The sequence below is a fragment of the Penicillium verrucosum genome, assembly GCF_028828655.1.
Source record: "Penicillium verrucosum strain IBT 35672 chromosome Unknown utg000001l_segment0_segment0, whole genome shotgun sequence".
NCBI classification, from domain to species: domain Eukaryota; kingdom Fungi; phylum Ascomycota; class Eurotiomycetes; order Eurotiales; family Aspergillaceae; genus Penicillium; species Penicillium verrucosum.
The window spans coordinates 510,376-529,778 of NW_026643210.1; the positions used below are offsets into that span (position 1 = coordinate 510,376).

Here is a 19,403-nt window from a genome sequence, read left to right on the forward strand (position 1 = left end):
TACACGCAGGAAATGATTTCCCTCATCTACAGTGATACCCTCAGGAACCGAACGGCATTGGTTTAAGCAAATTGCCTCTTGATGTATAATATGAGCTTGGCTGTCCTTATTTCGACAAAAGTCATGTAATATTCAGTGAACAACTATTATTGACTAGGCTTCTGTTCCTCCTCTGCCCCCTGATCAACATCCATGTAGCTCATTAGTCCGTCCTTGTTGACGCGCATTGCTTGTTGAATCTCGGCCTCGCCTTCTCGGAGGAGATGCTTGCCACGTAGAAGATCTCCTCGCTGCCTCCGCTTCTCGTCTTCCACCCGCTTCTCCCGATCTGCAAGGGCCCTCTCGCGTTTCTCCCGTTCGACACGTTTTCGGTCGACTTCTTCTAGCTCTTCTGCGGTCATCTGTACCTCCGGCGCCGGAGGAAGAGTAGATAGATATGCCTCAATCAACGGGTTTCGAACCTCGGGTGTGAGACCGATATAACGAATATCGGTGATTATCATGGCGGGCAGAGCTTCCAAGTTCGACGACCGGTGCAGCAAGTCCAAGGGGACAGATTTGAGCAGCGCCGACAGATCTGACTTGCGAGTGCTTTCGGGTTGCTTGAGACGCGAGATGTGGTCCCGGTAGAACTTCTCGCGGTCTTTATCTCCAAGCTGAGAGTCCTTCATTTCAGGTTCTTTCCTGTACTTGCGCTTGAACTCCGGCCAGTAAAGCTTCGGAGTGGCATGCTCTTGCAAAAATGCCAGATATCTAATGCGTGGGTCGGTCTTCTCCTGCTTCGCTTTCTGCTCTTTCACATATTGGATTCGTTCCCGGCTCCAATTGGAAAAGATCTCTCGTCGTGTCTTCATGTTCGAGGGTGCGGTATACCGGCTATCTTCAATGATGCGGCCTTCTTCAATGACGTTTTCCCATGTCGTGAATGGGTTGATTCCGAAGTCATCCAGCAAGTCGCGGAAGAGAGCCTCAGCATCGGCCTCTGTCAGCGGCAGGCCCTCTGCACCTTCTTCCCAATCTTTTTCTTCGACCTCACCATATTCCCCAGGGTCCAGTCCGTAGTCTTCACCCATGGCTGCTAGTTGGTATGCCATGTCTTCTTCATTGAACTCTAGGGGCTGATCCTTGGCGCCCTCACTTTCAGCTCGCGCACGCTTTGATGGTTGGCCCTCTTCTCCCTCGCTGTCTGTAACCTCGACCTCTTCATATTCGGAGTCATAGTCTGCGTGTTCCGCTTCTTGCGGTGTCGGTTGGGGCTCTATGCCACCATCCTGTGGTGTGGGCGATTCCTTTTTCGCTGGTACCTCGGGCTCTCCCCGTTCTTTTCTTTCCTTCTTCTCACGCTCGAGGCGATCAAATTCGACCACGCCCTTCAAAACTTGCTGTGGAAATTTCCAAAAACTTTCGTTTGTTTCAGGATTGTGCACGAATCTCCTCCTAAGCTTGGTCTGTACTAGTAACCACGGGGCGCAGTCAGGAATAGGATGCTTTGCTTTTGGTCGATCTTCGGGTTCTCTCCGTCCACGATCATGATAACCTCTCCCACCGCGGAATCCTCCGCGGCCGCGAAAGTTTTGTGGTGGGCCAAATTGCCCTGACCCAGTGCCAAAACCTATCGGGCCATAGGGAGTTGAAGAAAATGGAGGGAGCGTCTCGGGGTTGTATGTTGCTTCTGGGGTGTCGAGGGCGGCCTGAATGGGCTGAGGGGCTGTTTCTTGAGGGCGGGTATATGTCGATTGTTTTGTTGAAGCATTATAGTAGTACAAATGACCTGGGTTAAGAGTTAGAACAGCCAAAACTTTTTACTTGGACTAAGCACAAGACTAACCTGTTGGGGCTCGATGTTGTGTCCACCCCGAAGGCAAAGGGGGAGGAGCGGTGTACGTTGATCTGAGCATGAAGATCAAGATAAATCAATTGAAATGCAAAGAAATGGGGAAGTCGACTCTCGTAGTCTGTCCTTTGCGGGTCAAAGTGCTGAAAATCGTCGCAACGAAGCTTTGGTGTGGTGAAGTGGTCCGAGCTTGGCGGATGACAGAGGACGCGCCAGGGCGAGTTGCCTGGAGCTTCTACGTCTTCACCACCGACCTTCACCATCCCGAACCACCCCTCTCGCACAATCAAACCTTACTTTTAGCCCATTTCTGAGTTTTTTGTTGGTTTATTTTATTCATACACGATGTCTCGGAGATACGATTCGAGGGTTTGTTCACACCGTCATTCCCTTTGTGCAGCTCCAGCTAACCTATGACGCTGTTGGATAGACTACCATCTTCTCCCCAGAGGGTCGGCTCTACCAGGTTGAATATGCGCTTGAGGCTATTTCTCACGCCGGCACAGCCCTCGGTGTCTTAGCCAAGGATGGAATTGTCCTCGCTGCTGAGAGGAAGGTAACCAGTAAGCTGCTAGAGCAGGATACGTCCGCTGAGAAGCTCTACACAATCAACGAGTACGCTCACCCCTTCCCACCCCTCCTTCCGTCTCGAATCAAATAACCAGATTTACTGTGTCTGGTGTTGGATAAGTAGCTAATATTTTCCAGTAACATGATTTGCGCCGTTGCGGGTATGAACGCCGATGCCAACATTCTCATCAACTATGCTCGCCAGAACGCCCAACGCTACCTCCTCACGTACAACGAAGACATTCCATGTGAACAGCTTGTCCGCCGGCTGTGTGATCTGAAGCAAGGATATACCCAGCACGGAGGTCTCCGTCCGTTTGGTGTGTCCTTCATCTACGCCGGATATGACCACCTCCGTCAATTCCAGTTGTACCAGAGCAACCCCAGTGGAAATTACGGAGGCTGGAAAGCGACGAGCGTTGGGGCAAACAACGCAAGTGCGCAGAGTCTCCTCAAGCAAGATTACAAGGAGGACTGCGATCTGAAGGAGGCTTGTGCTATGGCTGTTAAGGTGCTGAGCAAGACTATGGACTCGACAAAGCTGAGCAGTGAGAAGAGTGATTTTTTTTTTTTCGGCTATCGCTTTTGCATTGTGTTTCATCAAACTAACATTTCTACCTTACGCAGTCGAGTTCGCAACAGTGGGCAAGACCAAGGATGGCAAGATCTACCACCACCTATGGACTGCAGATGAGATTGATTCCCTTCTCCGGGAACAAGGGCTCGCCAAGGTCGATGATGAGCCCGAGGCTGGTGACATAAAATAGATTAAATCCTCTCTTGTTCTTTTTCCATTTCAGATACTCGAATCCAATACTTTGGCCATAATCACCGGTTGCAATATCCTAGCATCACCTCATGCCCAAACGAAACATTGCTCTTTTATCTGTCATGAGTGCTTTTGTTTATGGCTGCATCTGGTGTTGTTCTTATTGTGACGTGGCATGCACATCGGCCCAGTCTCAGCGCTCTCCTTCAACTCTGCATCCCAATTTGACGCTGTTTGTCTTGAAGATGCTGAAGCAGATAGGTACACGTAGGCTGAAGAGACATGCGTGTTGCTTAGGGGCATGCAAGTTCTAGCCAGCGCAAGTAAATTCTCCGATTGTAGTGTCATAATATATAGTTCCCAGCCTCGCTGTTCTGTGCCCTTCGGTTAGATAACTCTTCCCTTTTCCCTTTCTCTCTTTCATCCATGTCGTTAAAACTTGTCGAGTCTATCGCCATTTTACCTAGATTTCTCACACTCATCGTTTTAGAGATGGGTTGAAGATTTGCAATGTTGGAGTTGTCCATGGCCCGGTATATATATAGAGCAAGGGAAGTGGAACCCACCCTAGCCCACCTTAGCCCTGAATGTTCTCCTCACAACACTAATGTACCAGCAGAACAGCTTCGACGTTCCTATCACTCTACCCTAGGACACTACTCAAGATGCATCCATCTCCTTTGTGACAGGTTCATCTTATTAGGTTATCTAAGCATGGGGATCATCACGTGCGGGATGTGATGAGGGGCATTTTGTTCCACACTATGTGTCCTCGCTCTGACAACCATACACCACTGCTCTCGTTCCAAGGACTATCTCGATTCTGAATGGCCATTTAATATTCGTCAGGTCTCAATGGCCCTTTTGTCTCGTTGCAGAAGGTGCCAATACTTGTCCTGTGAGACCCAATTTGTCTCAGCGAACCGCTCACCCAAGAAAACAGGGCGCTTATGACATGGCTAGTCCCTATTGACATTTTTTTGGGAGCTTAACAGCCTATGGACAGAAAGCAATACGGAGTCTGAACCAATCAAAATTTTCGTCAATCTATTCAAAGGCGATATTGTTCTCCCATCACTTGCAGAAACTCGGTTCGGACTTAATGTCACGGACAAATGGTGAAACATGAAACTCGCTGCAAATCCCCCTAAAGAAACAATGACAGGTAACAAAAAACGACAGGACAATTGCCCACCAATGACCTGAAACAAGTCAACACAATTGCTGTTCACCTGTCCAACAAAAAGGAAGGAAAGAAAAAAGAACCCCCAAAAAACCCAAAGGAACACCGGTTGTACAAATCCAAGCCAATCCTATCTTAGGAGTGTGCTCCTTCGGTCATCCCGCTCCCGCTGCAGGGAGCGGATCTCCTTCTCCAACTCCATAATGAGTTTGTGAGACCGATCCATCGAGGCCACAAGTGTGGCACCTTCTCGCTTCCACCGATCCAAACGGTCGACTTCTGCACCACGCCTGCGATGTTTGGTTTCGATTTTTTTCACAGAGACGACAGTTGGTCTTCTCATTCTCGGTCATGTTGACAAGTCTCATACCGCATGTCTCGCCGGTGCGATATTCATAGTTGCATCGGTGAGCAAAGCTGGTCCAGCTCCAGTCTCCACACGCAAATCTCTTTTGGTTGTAGAAGCACATGCCTATCAGATCTGTCAGTGCTGCTCAATCTGCAAGTACGACATAACCCACTTGCTCACAGCTCTCCGTCTGTGTTTCAACTTGAATACCGGATTGCTATTGGTTGCACCTGACAGTACACCCGCGCTTGTCGGATTTGATAGGCCGGCCTTTGTCTGAGTTTTTAAACGATGCAGAAAGCTCAACAAAGTTGAAACAAATTTCGAATGAATCCTTCTTATGAAGAAGATCTATTGGCCTGGCTTGAAGATTTCAGACTCGAATCATGAAACTGGAGGGATGATTGAGAACTTCACGATATCATGGGGGCGTTGACGGGCTTATTTATGTTTCGGATGAAGTTTCTATGCCATGGCATTCTCCCATATTTGCCTCGTCCCACTGTTGATCGACGTTTGTCAGTGCCCGATGGCTTATCATCCATGGTTCCAGTCTGTCAATTTCACATCGCACCTGCCTGACGGTTGATCCGGTTGGCTGTGAGCAGTTCTCCAAGCAGTGGAGACGGTGTGATGGCCATGGTATCTCGAATGGAGCCACTATGAACGACCGGTTGCTTCATGGATGCATGCAACCCTCAGCCGTGGCGATTTCCTCCTCATGGTGATGATGTACGATGGGTCGAAAATCCCTCAATTCATGGCTGCAAATCCTCTAGTTTCCAGATTCGACTACTGCAATTATGCCGTCGCCATCTGCCTCTCCCCGCTCTCATGTGGATGCTGTTCGCATGGACTCGCACTCCTGTGATTCTTTTGCGTTTTGCATGTCTGATCCTGCATGGCCGAGTCGGTCCTGGTACTTTCCAGCTGTCGTATTAATGCAATAATCAGGCCTTCATGCCCAGGGGCAACCCTGTCTCTATGCAAGAGAAAAGCTACTGCCTTCGCGAATGTGATGGGACTCTGCACGCCACTTGTGACTCCACCACAATCGGTTGTTCTATCTTGATGTGATTTTTCGATAGCTGCAATTATTGATTGGCTCAGTGCCTCATCTATCATGAGCACTGACGCGGGATTCTGGCTGAACGCCATGTTTTATCCGCAGAAGTATCTATCCGATATTGCTGTCTGTGTGATTGCATACGCATGCACATCCCGAGTTATTGCCTTCACTCGTCTCCATGGCTCTTGTGTCTCCTGCATTTGGGCAATAATCGATATTCATATTGGGTCTCAGCATGTGGTTGCAACCATTAGCCCCTGTCGTCTTGTGTTATTCCTGCCGAGCCTTACTCGCCAGTCTATCAAAGTTTAGGCTCGGCCGTCTTTTCACCCCTGCCGCATCTTTCCGGCCCATGACTTTCAGCCAATGGCCCTCACTTATGTGGCAATGCTAGAGACTCTGAGGCTCTATCATTGGCACCCGGGCTCAGGGACACGGACCACCCAATTCAAATTTCTTGTGCCACACCCCAAAAATTAGGGATGCAGGCCAGATAGATCCATTTTCGTTCAGCTGATCTCTCACTCCTGCAAAGAGGGATGCTGCATTTGCCCCCGCTCATGTGTGTGTTCATCACCATCCACTTGCTTCTTTTGGCGGAAATGATAGGATCGGATTGATGTATGGCGCTCGCCGCAGACACGAACCGTGACACATTCCACATATTGCTGAACCACATGCAGCTGCACCAAAGCTCAGAGACTCTGACGTGGCACGTTTCTTCTGGCTTTCTGCATCGATTCTTGGTAGCGAGGGCCGGGTCGAAGCCCGTGGATCGCCGTTTAGGGATTATATGCAAGCTCCACCGAGGACCCAGACGCCATTCACGTTATTGACAATGACGAAATATGACTGATTGCCAATATGGAATGGGAAATCCTGCACAATTCTGTGCTTGCCGTTTTGGCCGATTGTTCTGGGCAATGCACCAATACGACAAGCGATCGTCGGGGAATGCCACTCAACCACGTCCAGCATTGAACCCAGAAAGATGATCCATGACAAGATGTTGAGTTGGCAACTGGCATCTGATGACGGCTCGCAGCCGCAAAGTGACCGTCACACTTTGTGGATCTATCCCTTTGCTGCGGCGAGCTGGTTGCATCCAGGCCCAAAAAATCTCTCGAATCAACTTCTGAAGCCCCCCTGCTCTTTTGCCTCTCGCTCCGTCTTACCACTGAAATCCCCTCCCCCATCCTTAGTGTACCAGTCTTTATCCTCGCAAGGATCAGGCCGAGTGTGTGTGTGGGAAAAGCATGGTTGTCGTTTCTGCCCAACAAGCGAAGTTGCCGGGTGAAATACTAGAGCATTTTTGATCTGGTTGGAGCTACTACAGGCCAATTTTGAGTGATATCAACTTGGGAAGCCCGTGCCTCAACGTTAGAATTGAATTCCAGGACCCGCATACAGGCTTCCACAGCGCCGGGCTCTTCTGATCCCGTGATCTGAAAGTGTACGGAGGCTCCCGCACCCTACACACGCCTGCCTTTGACCGGCGACAAATCGTTAAGGGTAACGCTACCTTCGGTGCTGGATAGCGAAAAGCCCACTGCCTACATTTCCTTAATTGTATGGGGATTGGCCGGCTAATTGACTTATCCTCACCCGCAGCAGGCCCAATCATCCAATGGCAACCGTCAGCTGGGATGTCAGTTGTATGCAACTAACGAGACCTTTCCCCACCCATCCTGCACCAGAGAGGCATGTGCATTTCATCAGCACTTGCGTAGGGTGCGGCCTATGGCTACATCTCATTGGTGGATCGTACTGGGCCCTCGGATTCGCGTGTTCCCAGTTGTCATGGACATTCCTCCCGGGGCCCATGTCCAGATGCTCCACTTGTGGTACACATCACGAACAGACTACTAAATTACGTTCTAGGTGGTCTATTTTCCTTTCTTTTTCTTCTGGCATCATTTAGAACAACCTATGTTGGATGTAATGCCCAATAACCCCCTCAACCTTCTGCTAATTGGCCAAGGGCAACTTCGGGTTGTCCATTTGAATTTGTATGTGGGTTACCTGGAGATGTCGTCCTCTAACTCCAACAAGGCCCAGTCTCCGGCTCCCCTTCATTCTCATCGCCCTTCTACCCTATCTCCGGAGGGAAGAAACACAGGTAGGTGATCGGCCCCTCGTCTTTAAAAGCAACGAACGACCACATTGTATGATGCTACAATAATATGCCGAAGAACCTCACAATGAAGTGGGTGTATGCGGACGAGACTACGAGACTGACGAATCAGCAATGAATGTTGTTCGAATATCCAGGTGAGTCTGGACACGCTCCACTCTCGAGCCAGTCCGCCGCCCGCGCTCGACACCCCTCTACGGCGACTCCTCTGCATATTACCGAGATGTCGTAAATGAGGCACGTCATCCTCCCATGCATCATTTGGCGCTATCTTCTGACGGGCCGGCGGTCCGCCAGCCGTCAGAATATGAACTGGATCTGCATGATGTGACGGTTAACTGGAAGTGCGCTTGTAGCGAAGGGCAGAGCCCCCATGGCCGGCTCAATATTGCGCGTAGCCTTGATCATCGCTCCTTCGAACGCAACTCGCATCCATGAATGTTTGCTCTCATCGCTGAGTGATTGGCCCCTCTTTGTTCACGGGTACTAGAAGTCGTGACAATTGAGCCCCAAGAAGTTCCTACGTCGGACAGAAGCAGCACCACTATGAGTGATTTCAATAACATTTTCGTTCCTTTTCCCAACTTTCATTTAATTTGTTCGCAAACCGCTGACACCTTGCTTCTATAACAAGACCTTCCCTTGTCTTTACGTACATATTATAGGAGTAATATCGACGTGGCAGATATTCTACAAATTCCGGTGTATATTTAAGTACAATGATATATCAAAGTAACGCAAATTAGTAACTAGCTAAAACTCCCAAGTGACCTTTGGTTATATTTGTATCCATGCGTACCGGTTTTCCTTGACGTGTGTGGCTTTCCTATTTGATCTGCGGCTGCTTTTATGAGGGTGCTCAGGCTTAGGCTCACTAAATAGATGTCAGCACGGACTCAGATCAGTGATCATGCTCAGTTCAGTCATGTGCAGAATGACTGATGCTTGGTGGGTGCTTAGTAAGTGCCTATTATAAGCTCCCTGATCACTTAGTGATGCTTAGTGTCCAATTAGTGGGCAATACGATCTTCCAACGTTAACGATCTGTCTCTCAGCCGCCAATAGGCCTTACTACAGGTTAGGCTCTTTCGATGGTATCGAGGAAAGATTCCAGGTAGAGCGCCCAGTAGATCTATACCCAGGCATTGGTTTGCTCGTGTGTGTTGTCAAGTTATAATCAAGGAAAGAGTCACACTGGTTGTTCAAAGGTATACACAAGTAACAATGTAGGATTGAAGAAGAATAATTAATCAGATATAGAAATGAGTGTCCTAATACATCGTTTGTGTTGAACAATCTCCCATGCATGCATAAATGTTGTTTGCTACAGACTGAGCCTTTTGCTGTTTGCTATTTGTTTGCTACAATTGAGCAATGTTTAGATGGTTCCAGCAGGGTATATAAACCCCTGCATTATTAGTTTTAGCAATTAAGAATCTTACTCATGCTTTTTCCCCACACACAGTAGTGATCTAAATCCATAGATTGCTCATCACTTCTTTTATCACCTCCACGCCCTACTTTTCTCTCTTCTCCATCAGAGCGTTTTCATTTCTTTTCAATTTGAATCTACTCAACCTTTCGTCTCCTTTCACTTATCGCAATGTCTAGCTCTAGGGACTTCACGACCCCCTCGGTAAACTTTAATCACCTGGTCGGCACTGAAATCAAACTCCACCAGCCTTCCATCTCGCCCCCTCATACGTTTGTTCTTGACGAGAAAATATCCGAAGATTACCAAACCATGACCCAGGAGGAATATGAGCGAGAAGCGGGGCCTCCGTTTGCCGTCATCAAGTTCTCTTGTCATAGCCTTCTAAACCCTACTCAGCAGGGCTTGATACGGATCTATATGCAGATCCCTCTTGATGGTACCTTTCATAGCGCTGCAGAAGTCCGAGCCCAGCAGGTTGTCAGCCAGCGCACCCACACGGAGCTCAAAGCGCTTGCAGCTCTTGATCGCGAAAACTGCACGGCAGTACCGAATTTGCTTGGCTATAGGGAAGGGTTGCAAGGTACCGACGAATTTGTGCCTGGTGGCTACATCAATTACGTTGCGTAGAAACGGGTACGAAGACGTATAGTGCTTTAATTTAGAACGGCAGAAAATTTAAATACCTGAATTACTATTACATGCGCCTTAGTAATCCAAGTACCCTGATTCTGCTGGCGGTTGCAAGTCCAAAAAATGAAGCTTTTGACCTCCATACAAATCAGGTATCTCCATTTTTTGGACTTGCAACCGCCATGAAATATACATTCAATTCCGGTTTACCTCAGATTCACTTCAGATTCACTTCACTTTAGAAGTCCCTATAACTAGAGATACCTAGATTTGTATGGTGGCCATATAGTTAACTAGTTAACTAACTGTTAGGATCCGGGCTCATAACCTGTTAGAAGGCTACAGGCAAGTGGAGGTGATCATACAGATACAATAGTGGTTGTATTGTAGTAATGTTGATGATGTCTGGGGACCGATCAGCATTGCTTCAACCGGTGGCTACAACTACTACGTTACGTTCACTGATGACGCCTCCCGTTTCTGCTGGGTGTTATTGATAAAGCACCGCTCGGAGGTTCTTGAGAAGTTCATCCAAGTTGAACAATGGTTGAAGACGCAGCTTGACATTACTATTAAGAGAGTAGCTGGCGACAATGCAAAGGAGCATGAACTGCTTCGTGAATACCTACTCTCGAGAGGATCAGTTTAGGACGCAGTTCCTCCCTACACTCTTCGTCTTAATGGCATTCTAGAGATTAAGAACAAGCACTTGCTTGAACCGCTCGTTGCCATAATGTCGGAACATGAACTTCTGAAATACCTTTGGGGCCCGATCATTCAAGGTGTTAACTACACTCAGAATCGGCTCTATCATTCCAAAATAGAGTGCACTCCATTTGAGAAACTCTATGGACATAAGCCTAACATTGCTCACCTTCGAGCACTTGGCTGTCAATGCTGGTATATGATTCCCAAAGAACGCCGGCAGACAAAGCTGCACCCGCACTCTGCGGAAGGCCGCTTGATTGGTTATGATCAGCGTGGTCACTACCAGATCTATGACGTCTCTACAAAGAAGATTGTTATCTCGAGAGACGTGGTTTTCAATGAAACACCTGCCTACACGGCACCGGTTCCTTCGTCAGATCTTGACGTAGGCAAGCAGTTCTCCTCCATCATCATCAACATTACTACAATACAACCACTATTGTATCTGTATAATCACCTCCACTTGCCTGTAGCCTTCTAACACTAACTAACTAACTAGTTATGTAACTAGGCAGGTTGATGTATTAAAAATTTACAGATATTGTATTAGGGCAGTGTATAAAGCGGTACTAATTCAGGTATCTAGACATCAACACCCTCCCAAAAAGGGGTTTTGACCCCCTGGCGGCCTGAATTAAAACCGGCAGAAGAATTAAAATACCTGGATTACCATGACTCTTCCAACACTAGCCTGATTTTGCTGGCGCTTACAACTCTCAAAAATGAAGCCTTTCATCAGCATACAAATGCAGATATCTCCATGTTTTATGGCGGTTTGCAAGTGTCAAAAGTGAAGCTTTTCATCAGCATACAAATGGAGATATCTTGATATTCTTGGACAGTTTGCAAGTGACAAAAATGAAGTTTTTCTTCTCAAACAAATTCAGATATCTCCATGTTTTCTAGTAGTTTGCAAGTGTCAGTGGAGATATCTCATCTCACTTTGTATGGGATCAAAAACTTGATTTTTGACAGTTATAAACCGTCCAAAAATATGGAGATACCGCCATTCGTGTGCAGATGAAAAACTACACTTACAAACCATCTAAAAACATGGAGATGTCGCCGTTTGTATAGGGATCAAAAGCCTCATTTTTATGGGTGGTTATAGGCCTCAGACAAGAATGATTTACAGTACATTGTATAGGGCGGCATCAAGGCATCATCAACATTTACCGGAAATAGTGTGCGTAGGATAACCCTGGAAGATTCCAAATTTCTCCAGCTCCAACCTTTTTGCACTTACCTATTACCTTGATCTACTACAGTAATTGCGGCTACGCTCACGCAGCCTATGATTTCTTCCTTCTTTTTGTTTGAGAGAGGACGGGGGGAGGAAGCCTACATAAGTTCCTAGTTACTTGGCAGCAAGGGAATAGAAGAAACGGATCTTTGAATTGAAGTAAACAAATCTACCCTTCTACTGATCCTGCGGTGCATTGCAGAACCACCGCAGGCCTCGAATGGATGGAGTGAAGAAATATTCACCTCCACGCTGATCCACCCAAGCATCTTTTCCAAGCCCGAGCCTGTGCGCCTTCTCCGAATCCTCACCGTCATGCACACAGACATGACCTTCAGGGTGATCCTCACGCTGTCTCTGGTTGATGAATGGATCCATTCCAGGGCCATGCTCGTGAGTCTTGTGCTTGGATGATGGGAAAACACTGTTGCTTGCCCAGCCTTCATAACTGTTAGAAATACCCGACGATAATAATTTAGATGGAGCTTACGTGTCATCAGGAAATTAAACCCATCTCGGATATCACTCTGGTAGCAGGTGAAGTAGACACCACGGCTCTTGGTGGTCTTTTCCGTCTCGTCGGGTCCAAGCTCAGGCCCAAACGTGATACCACGGCGCAGAATAACGCTAGCGTCTTCCCTCTGGGGTGGCGCGTCGGGTTCTTCGTCACTGTCAACATCCTGGATCGTGACGGCGCTTGTATCGTGAACCAAAGGATCGGTGAATTGTCCTTTCACAAAATCGTCGTCATTGCCGAGGTCGGGCAAGTGGTCAGCTCTAGGGCGCATTTTACGGATGTGCGCGGCGAACGGACAACCCAAAATGCTCTGCTTGGGACGGAAATCAAAGTCGTTTCTGCGTGCAAGACTCGGGTCGTCCTTGTTGGGGGTTAAAGCGACGGGCGCGCCTGTAGAGTATCAGTATATTGAGTATAGCAAAGAGGGCAGGTCACAATACCGCTCTTCCAACGTCCCATCATATGAGCCGCCAACTTTTCGCCACCATTTTCGACGGCGAAGTTCGGAATTTTCTTCGCGGCTTCCTCAACAAACCTGAGCATAGTTAGCATAGCTTCCACCTTGAGAGCCTGATAATATATACTTGTTGAATTCAGGGACCTTCTCGTCTAGCTGACGGAACACGAGGAAACTACCTTCCACAGACCAAGGAGGCGTAATGTCTCTTCGTGGATCTCCATCATGACCGACAAAGATGTATCTAGTTCAATTAGCTCATGTTGCTACAGAGATAGGGGGAAATATTACCCAGGAGGAACCAATTGTGGCTCACGTGGACCCGGTTGGGGATCCAGACCCCGAATCTGAGGCTGCGAGATGTGGTCCTCAAAGCCGAAGCTACGAATACAGTTAGAATAATCCGACTGCTCGATAGAAATGGACTTACTGTTCTTTGCCACGAAGATCTCCGGGGCGACGCTGACCATGCTTGGCGGACACAAACTCCAAACTAGACTTGTTCAAGTCTCTCAGATGGAAATTTGTCTCAATCTTGGCAGTGCCCTCATTCAGGGTTTGTTCGCTGCATGCAGCCACGGTGAAGACCAAGTCGATGCGCCAGCTGTCATCGCCTGCGGGGTGTCCAGGAGGAGGCTTGAATTCAGGAAGCAACCTTTCTGGGATATCAGCGCCTTCGAAGACAAGGTCGCTGTACATACCCTTTTCAAAAAGGCCATCCTTGATTTGCGCTTGGTCCAACTGTTGTATTGTTGTTAATAAACTTTTCTTTTGTTTTCCTTTCTTTCTTTCTTTTGTTTTCCAAAAAAAAAAAAGATCACAATGGTGAACAGAAATAGCCAAACATACTTTTTGCAACCCCTTATGGGTGAAAGACACATTGATTCCCGACAAGGGGATTTTTGCAGCTCTGCCATTCTCTCGTGCCGACTTGATCCTTTCCAGGCGCTCTTCACATTGCTCTCCTGTGGTTATTTCGTCGATAAACTCCCTCAGGTCATAGCGGAATCTGTTCGCATTTGTGATCCTGTAGAATAGGTAGGACTCAAATTCCTTTGGCATGCGCGGCCAGATGCCACCTTGGATATTGGTCTTGTCTACTGGATGACTCATTGTTCTGACTCTCAAAGATACAGATATAATGAAAGAAGAGACTTTAGAGAAAATAATTTAAAAGCGAGGAGGGGTTGGAGTTCTTATGCCTAACCATCCACAGCTGTGAATTGTTTCTGCACCGTGAGTAAACGATATTGTATCCAATAAGATCCTCTTCATTTTCAATCCCGGTCCACGCTTCTCTATCCTTCCACCTTCGTTGCATATGAGCGAACCATCAACACTACCAAATCGGGATTCTTGCTGTTTCGACTCTGTAGGTCGGAATTATCCCCACCATAGTGGGGTATTAGATTGAACAATGAAGTGTGCTGACGGTTTCAGCTTTCAACACAGATTCGACAGAGAGATTCTACTAGACTTGGCGCCCTTCCGGATGATTGATTTGGAATGGTTTTTTTTTATCTATCACTTCAAAGATATGCAGAGCGCCACCAATTGATACAGGACATTCGAAAAGGAACCCACAATTCGTGCATGCGATATGCTTCGTGCAGATGAAAGGATCGGACATGTTACACCTCGAAGACTTCAATAACATCATAGTGTCCACCCTGGCTCGGCCCTCTTATGGGTCTGGGTATCCACTCCCTACATTGCTTTTCCCACAAATCTTATCGACAGAGTAATTCGATCGTCGATCGCTGTGCCTCGTAACTAGTCCCCAGTGTGATCGACAAGAACCCAACAAATCCCAAAGGTCTGACCGCCAAAGTATACTGTATCTATCTTCTTTTTCGACCCGTATTTTGTAATGAGGAGCTGACATTCACATAGTCGACATCGTGTTATACAAAGTGAATTCTCCACCTTGGACGCTAGGCTTAAATGGATAATGAGGTACCCACATCTGTACGACAGGAAAAACCTATTTATAACGATATACATGTATTCTACTCAGTAGACACGGCAAAAATATCGTTATATTCAAGGTATTCGTTAAATCGAGGTGCCACATATTAAATATATATTTTTGGTTTATGTACAAATATAGACCCCCAAAAGCTTGTAATATCGCTGCCGTAGTAATTAACTTCCTTGAATTAGTATTGTAACTTAGACGGTCACATGACCTCCAGCCTCTAGCTAGAATCCATCATCTTTCTTCTCCGTAGTCGGCGTTAAGGTAAAAGTATCGGGTAGAAAGGATTCCCCGAAGTTATAACTATATTAAGAGGTACGATGGTTATGTATTTTATAGAACTAATTAGTAGGCTATTTATACGAAAGAAAGGGGCCTTTTGGGAGGTTAGAATCGGTTGGCAAGGCATTTTTATTGGTTGAAATGGGTTATATAACGATAATTGTATGGGAGAAATTATGAATTAACGATTTTTGTATGGATCAATTCAGACACGGAAAAAGTATCGTTATAACGGGGTTTTACTGTAGTTAGCGACGTCCACACTACTCCCTACTCCAGTCCGGTACGGAGTAGTTCGTGGGGATTTACAACTTCTCAACTATCTACGGATTGCTCCGTAACGAGATACATACGCTAGAAGGTTAGCATCTCTTTCAAAAGGTTCCCCAACTACCCTGTGGAGCTCCCTGTGGAGCTCCCTGTGGACCTACGAGCTGAACCAAAAATCTGAATATCTGAAAATCCAAACATCCGGGAAACTACGGCAAATGGAGGTTTCCTAGACTGTCATCATGAAATAATAATTCTATTGTTGCATTTTCTGCTCGAGATCCGACCGAGCTGACGTACTACGACATATAGTCGAAGAAAAATGGTTCCGAAAACATTTTTTGAATAATGATCCATTGTGTGTGGCGTCAGCTGAAGACCCATATCTATGCAACAGAGATGAAATTCGCTACTTGATATGGTGGAGTCTATGATGATCGATACATCCTGTGGCGTCAGCTGAAGAGCTGCATCTGTTCAGCCGAGATGAACCTCTCTCCCTAGCAGATATTGTGGGGCCTATGATGGTCGCATTCATACCTCCAGAAACCCACTTAACTAGCCCGCGCAAGGTGGCCGTGGCGATCATGAACTAGGGGGTTTGGTGTCAGCTCCACTGTTCCCATAGACCCTCGCCCGAGCTTCCTGTTCTTAGTTTTAAGTCTGGCATTGGAATCCTTCCTTTTCATTATAATTTGCCTGGCGAGGAACTTCTGCTTCCACTGCTGTCAACAATCTGTTTTTCCATTCGCAATGAAAGTCCCATACGCAGCCAGTCTCCTTCTGGGAGCTGTCTCTGTTGGCGCTCACAAACCCGCCGGGTACTCCTACGAGTCAACTCAGGCCGACCGCGCTGACATGAATGGCGTCGTCACTGGTGCTATTCAATGGCAGTCACCGCCCGTCAACTCGACTCTGTTGAATGTCAAGCAATTCCGCACCACTTGCACTGGTGAGAAATGGGGCCACAACTGTGAACACGCGGTTGATGGCAAGAGTGAGACGTACTGGGAGAGCGACAACGTTGGTCATGGGGTGCCGTGGATCTCGATTGATCTGAAAACGTTCCACAATGTCAGCGGTCTGACCATGCTACCTCGGTTGGAAGAAGATGCCACTGGTCTGATTCAATCCCACCGTATCTACCTCAGCAAGGATGCGCGAGACTGGGGTGAACCAGTGGCCTACGGAAAATGGGCTGACAACAGAGCCATGAAGCTGGCTGCTTTCAACCCCACCACTGCGCGCTATGTCAAGCTCGTTGCTGATACTCCTGCTCTTCCCGATGCGCCTGGCTGGTATGAGCCTATTTCGATTGTCAACCTTGGTATCTACGCTGCCGATTATGTTCTCCCCACCGTGCCCGGCAAGGGTGTCTGGGGCCCCACTCTCGATTTACCCGTCATCCCCGTCAGTTCCGCCCAGGAGCAGAACGGTCATATCATGCTCTGGTCCGCCTGGGCCGATGACCAGTTCTTTGCTTCCCCTGGTGGCAAGACACTCACCACCACATGGAACCCCAAAACCCAGGAAATCACGCAAAGCGTGGTTGAGGAAACCCACCATGACATGTTCTGCCCCGGCATGGCCATGGACTTTAATGGAAGTATCGTCGTCAGCGGCGGTGGTGACGCTGCTAGAACCAGTATTTACAACGGACGGAACTGGGAGTCGGGCCCTGACATGCGCCAGCCTCGAGGGTACCATGCAACAACTACTCTATCCGACGGCCGAATCTTCGCGATCGGTGGCTCTTGGAGTGGTGGCAACAAGGTGGAAAAGAATGGCGAAGTGTACAACCCCATCAAGAGGAAGTGGTACACCCGCTCCGGAACAAAGGTTGACGCCATGTTGACCAATGACCGACTGGGTCGCTGGCGCGCCGATAACCACGCCTGGCTGTTTGGTTGGAAGGATGCCACTGCCTTCCAGGCTGGTCCCAGTGTAAAGATGAACTGGTACACTGTTGAGGGCAGCGGAACTACCACTTCCGCTGGAAGACGAATGGATGATGGAGACTCCATGTCGGGCAGCGCTGTCATGTTTGACGCTGTTAAGGGCAAGATTCTCACTTTCGGAGGTCAGCCCTCTTACGATGGCTCTTACGGGTCCAAGAACGCCCATATCATTACACTGGGTGCTCCACTTCAAGAGCCTCTCGTCGAGGTCGCCGGCAAAGGTTCTGGTGGCGGCATGAACTTCCCCCCGAGTCTACCACACCTCTGTTGTTCTGCCCGACGGCAAGGTCTTTACTGCTGGTGGCCAGGTCTTTGGCGAGGCCTTCAACGAGAAGACGGTCCAGTTCTACCCAGAAATTTACAACCCCGAGACTGATACCTTCGAAGTCATGAACGGTCAAAACACTATCCGTGTTTACCACAGCATCTCTATGCTGCTCCCTGATGCGACTGTTCTGAACGGTGGCGGCGGTCTCTGCGGAAACTGCACCGCGAACCACTACGATGCCCAGATCTTCACTCCTCCCTACCTCCTGACTCCCTCTGGAGAACGGCGTGAACGCCCCACCATCCTGCGCGCTGATAAGCGAGCTATCCTGGGCGGTGTCTTGGAATTTGCGACCGACAAGCACATTGCTTCTGCATCTCTCGTTCGCCAGGGAACCACTACCCACACTGTTAACACTGACCAGCGCCGTGTCCCGATCGAGGTGAACGGCCATGACGACAATGTTTTCACTTCCAACCTCCCAGGTGACGGTGGTGTCATGCTTCCTGGCTACTACATGCTTTTCGTTATGGATGCTGAGGGAACACCTAGTGAGGCGAGCCTGGTCAAGGTGGAACTCCCTGAATATGCAACCATCCAGCTCGAGGAAAATCTGGAGCACGATGGTGATGACGGCATTTACGGTGGCGTTGAAGACCACAGTGCCCACGAAGGATGCGATGAAGAGAAGATGACAAGCATGTTGTCTGCTATCCTCTCCTCGCCTGGCCGAGCCTGGAAGGCGTGGAGACCTTCGCTTGTCCTGCAGGGCAACTAAGGTGCCTTGTTGAACTTGTCCCACAATTCCACGCCTATGAGACTTGCCATAATCTAGCGACAACAGCCACATCAGGTTCTATCCGAGTACAGCTGGGATGAGCTTCCGATGCTAGATAATCCACAAGGATCAACTGGTATTGGCGTGTTGAAACTTTGGATTCAAGGGTCTCTGTGCCTGGTAGATTTTCGTCTGAAATCTCTCCTGTATTGAATAATATGTACATTCATGTGTATTAGTTCTAATAGCTGTTCAGAATTGCAGGAGCCAAGGTGCTCAACTTCAATGTTGGCAGCCCATGTTTGATTCATGTTACACATACAATTCAATTTCCTAAGCAACTAGACCACTAAGGAGATGTAAAAACTTGTAAAAGGATTACTAGTACAATGATATACAATCGCATAAATCTACTACTATCAATTCTATATATACTAGTACTCTGCTGAGTATCTGCAGAACTTGAAGATAATATATAGCATCAAGAGATCACTTTAACCTTATTATGCTCATACAACAGAAGGCGAGGCTTTGTGTAGAGTACAGAACGAGATATTGACCACTAAACTAAAAGTAGTAAATCTAGAAATGATAGGTTATAACTGTGAAGGCCTCTTATGACTACTTCTGTTTACAACTACTTCCTAACTCGTACTGGAAAACGGCACGACGGTGTGTATCTGAAAGCTCATGTTTTCGGGGGAGTATATAGAAATTTGCGATCAGCAGACAGAGATCACTATCCCAAGTCAACGCCAATATTGGAAAAGACTGTTTCCTCCGACCCAGCTATATAATTGTCACGGTCACCTTCGAGTGAAAGATCATCATCCAGCGCGACCTCTATCATGTCTTCCATATCGCTTTGAAGGTAACGAGGGCGGTCATATCTCTCCCATCTCGCCTCTTTAGCTAGTGTTGCATTTTCAACGCTTTTGCTTGATAGGAACCGAAATCGGACCTTACGATAT

The 19,403-nt window shown here is 47.8% G+C and overlaps 8 protein-coding genes across 8 annotated transcripts; 5 read left to right on the top strand and 3 right to left on the bottom strand.

Moving 5' to 3' along the window:
• Positions 1–146: 146 nt before the first annotated feature.
• N7516_000189 (uncharacterized protein) lies at positions 147–1,898 on the bottom strand (the record flags this gene model as incomplete). Its single annotated transcript, XM_057212911.1, has 2 exons — positions 147–1,771; positions 1,829–1,898. The coding sequence occupies 2 exons, from the start codon at positions 1,896–1,898 to the stop codon at positions 147–149; spliced, it is 1,695 nt and encodes a 564-aa protein (XP_057074794.1).
• A 281-nt stretch (positions 1,899–2,179) lies between these two features.
• Positions 2,180–3,171, top strand: pre9 (proteasome core particle subunit alpha 3; the record flags this gene model as incomplete). Its single annotated transcript, XM_057212912.1, has 4 exons — positions 2,180–2,203; positions 2,265–2,449; positions 2,543–2,961; positions 3,032–3,171. 4 exons carry the CDS (start codon positions 2,180–2,182, stop codon positions 3,169–3,171), a joined length of 768 nt encoding a protein of 255 aa, XP_057074795.1.
• A 1,315-nt stretch (positions 3,172–4,486) lies between these two features.
• Positions 4,487–4,699, bottom strand: N7516_000191 (uncharacterized protein; the record flags this gene model as incomplete). Its single annotated transcript, XM_057212913.1, has 1 exon — positions 4,487–4,699. One exon carries the CDS (start codon positions 4,697–4,699, stop codon positions 4,487–4,489), a length of 213 nt encoding a protein of 70 aa, XP_057074796.1.
• Positions 4,700–5,828: 1,129 nt separating this feature from the next.
• N7516_000192 (uncharacterized protein) lies at positions 5,829–6,086 on the top strand (the record flags this gene model as incomplete). Its single annotated transcript, XM_057212914.1, has 1 exon — positions 5,829–6,086. One exon carries the CDS (start codon positions 5,829–5,831, stop codon positions 6,084–6,086), a length of 258 nt encoding a protein of 85 aa, XP_057074797.1.
• A 694-nt stretch (positions 6,087–6,780) lies between these two features.
• N7516_000193 (uncharacterized protein) lies at positions 6,781–7,364 on the top strand (the record flags this gene model as incomplete). Its single annotated transcript, XM_057212915.1, has 3 exons — positions 6,781–6,977; positions 7,111–7,153; positions 7,227–7,364. The coding sequence occupies 3 exons, from the start codon at positions 6,781–6,783 to the stop codon at positions 7,362–7,364; spliced, it is 378 nt and encodes a 125-aa protein (XP_057074798.1).
• A 37-nt stretch (positions 7,365–7,401) lies between these two features.
• Positions 7,402–8,346, top strand: N7516_000194 (uncharacterized protein; the record flags this gene model as incomplete). Its single annotated transcript, XM_057212916.1, has 2 exons — positions 7,402–7,429; positions 8,051–8,346. 2 exons carry the CDS (start codon positions 7,402–7,404, stop codon positions 8,344–8,346), a joined length of 324 nt encoding a protein of 107 aa, XP_057074799.1.
• A 3,755-nt stretch (positions 8,347–12,101) lies between these two features.
• N7516_000195 (Dyp-type peroxidase) lies at positions 12,102–14,011 on the bottom strand (the record flags this gene model as incomplete). The annotated part of the gene is made up of 7 exons (XM_057212917.1): positions 12,102–12,364; positions 12,415–12,831; positions 12,882–12,976; positions 13,026–13,142; positions 13,190–13,279; positions 13,329–13,639; positions 13,748–14,011. The coding sequence occupies 7 exons, from the start codon at positions 14,009–14,011 to the stop codon at positions 12,102–12,104; spliced, it is 1,557 nt and encodes a 518-aa protein (XP_057074800.1).
• A 2,170-nt stretch (positions 14,012–16,181) lies between these two features.
• On the top strand, positions 16,182–18,432 carry N7516_000196 (uncharacterized protein; the record flags this gene model as incomplete). The annotated part of the gene is made up of 2 exons (XM_057212918.1): positions 16,182–17,613; positions 17,639–18,432. The coding sequence occupies 2 exons, from the start codon at positions 16,182–16,184 to the stop codon at positions 18,430–18,432; spliced, it is 2,226 nt and encodes a 741-aa protein (XP_057074801.1).
• Between the last annotated feature and the right edge of the window lie 971 nt (positions 18,433–19,403).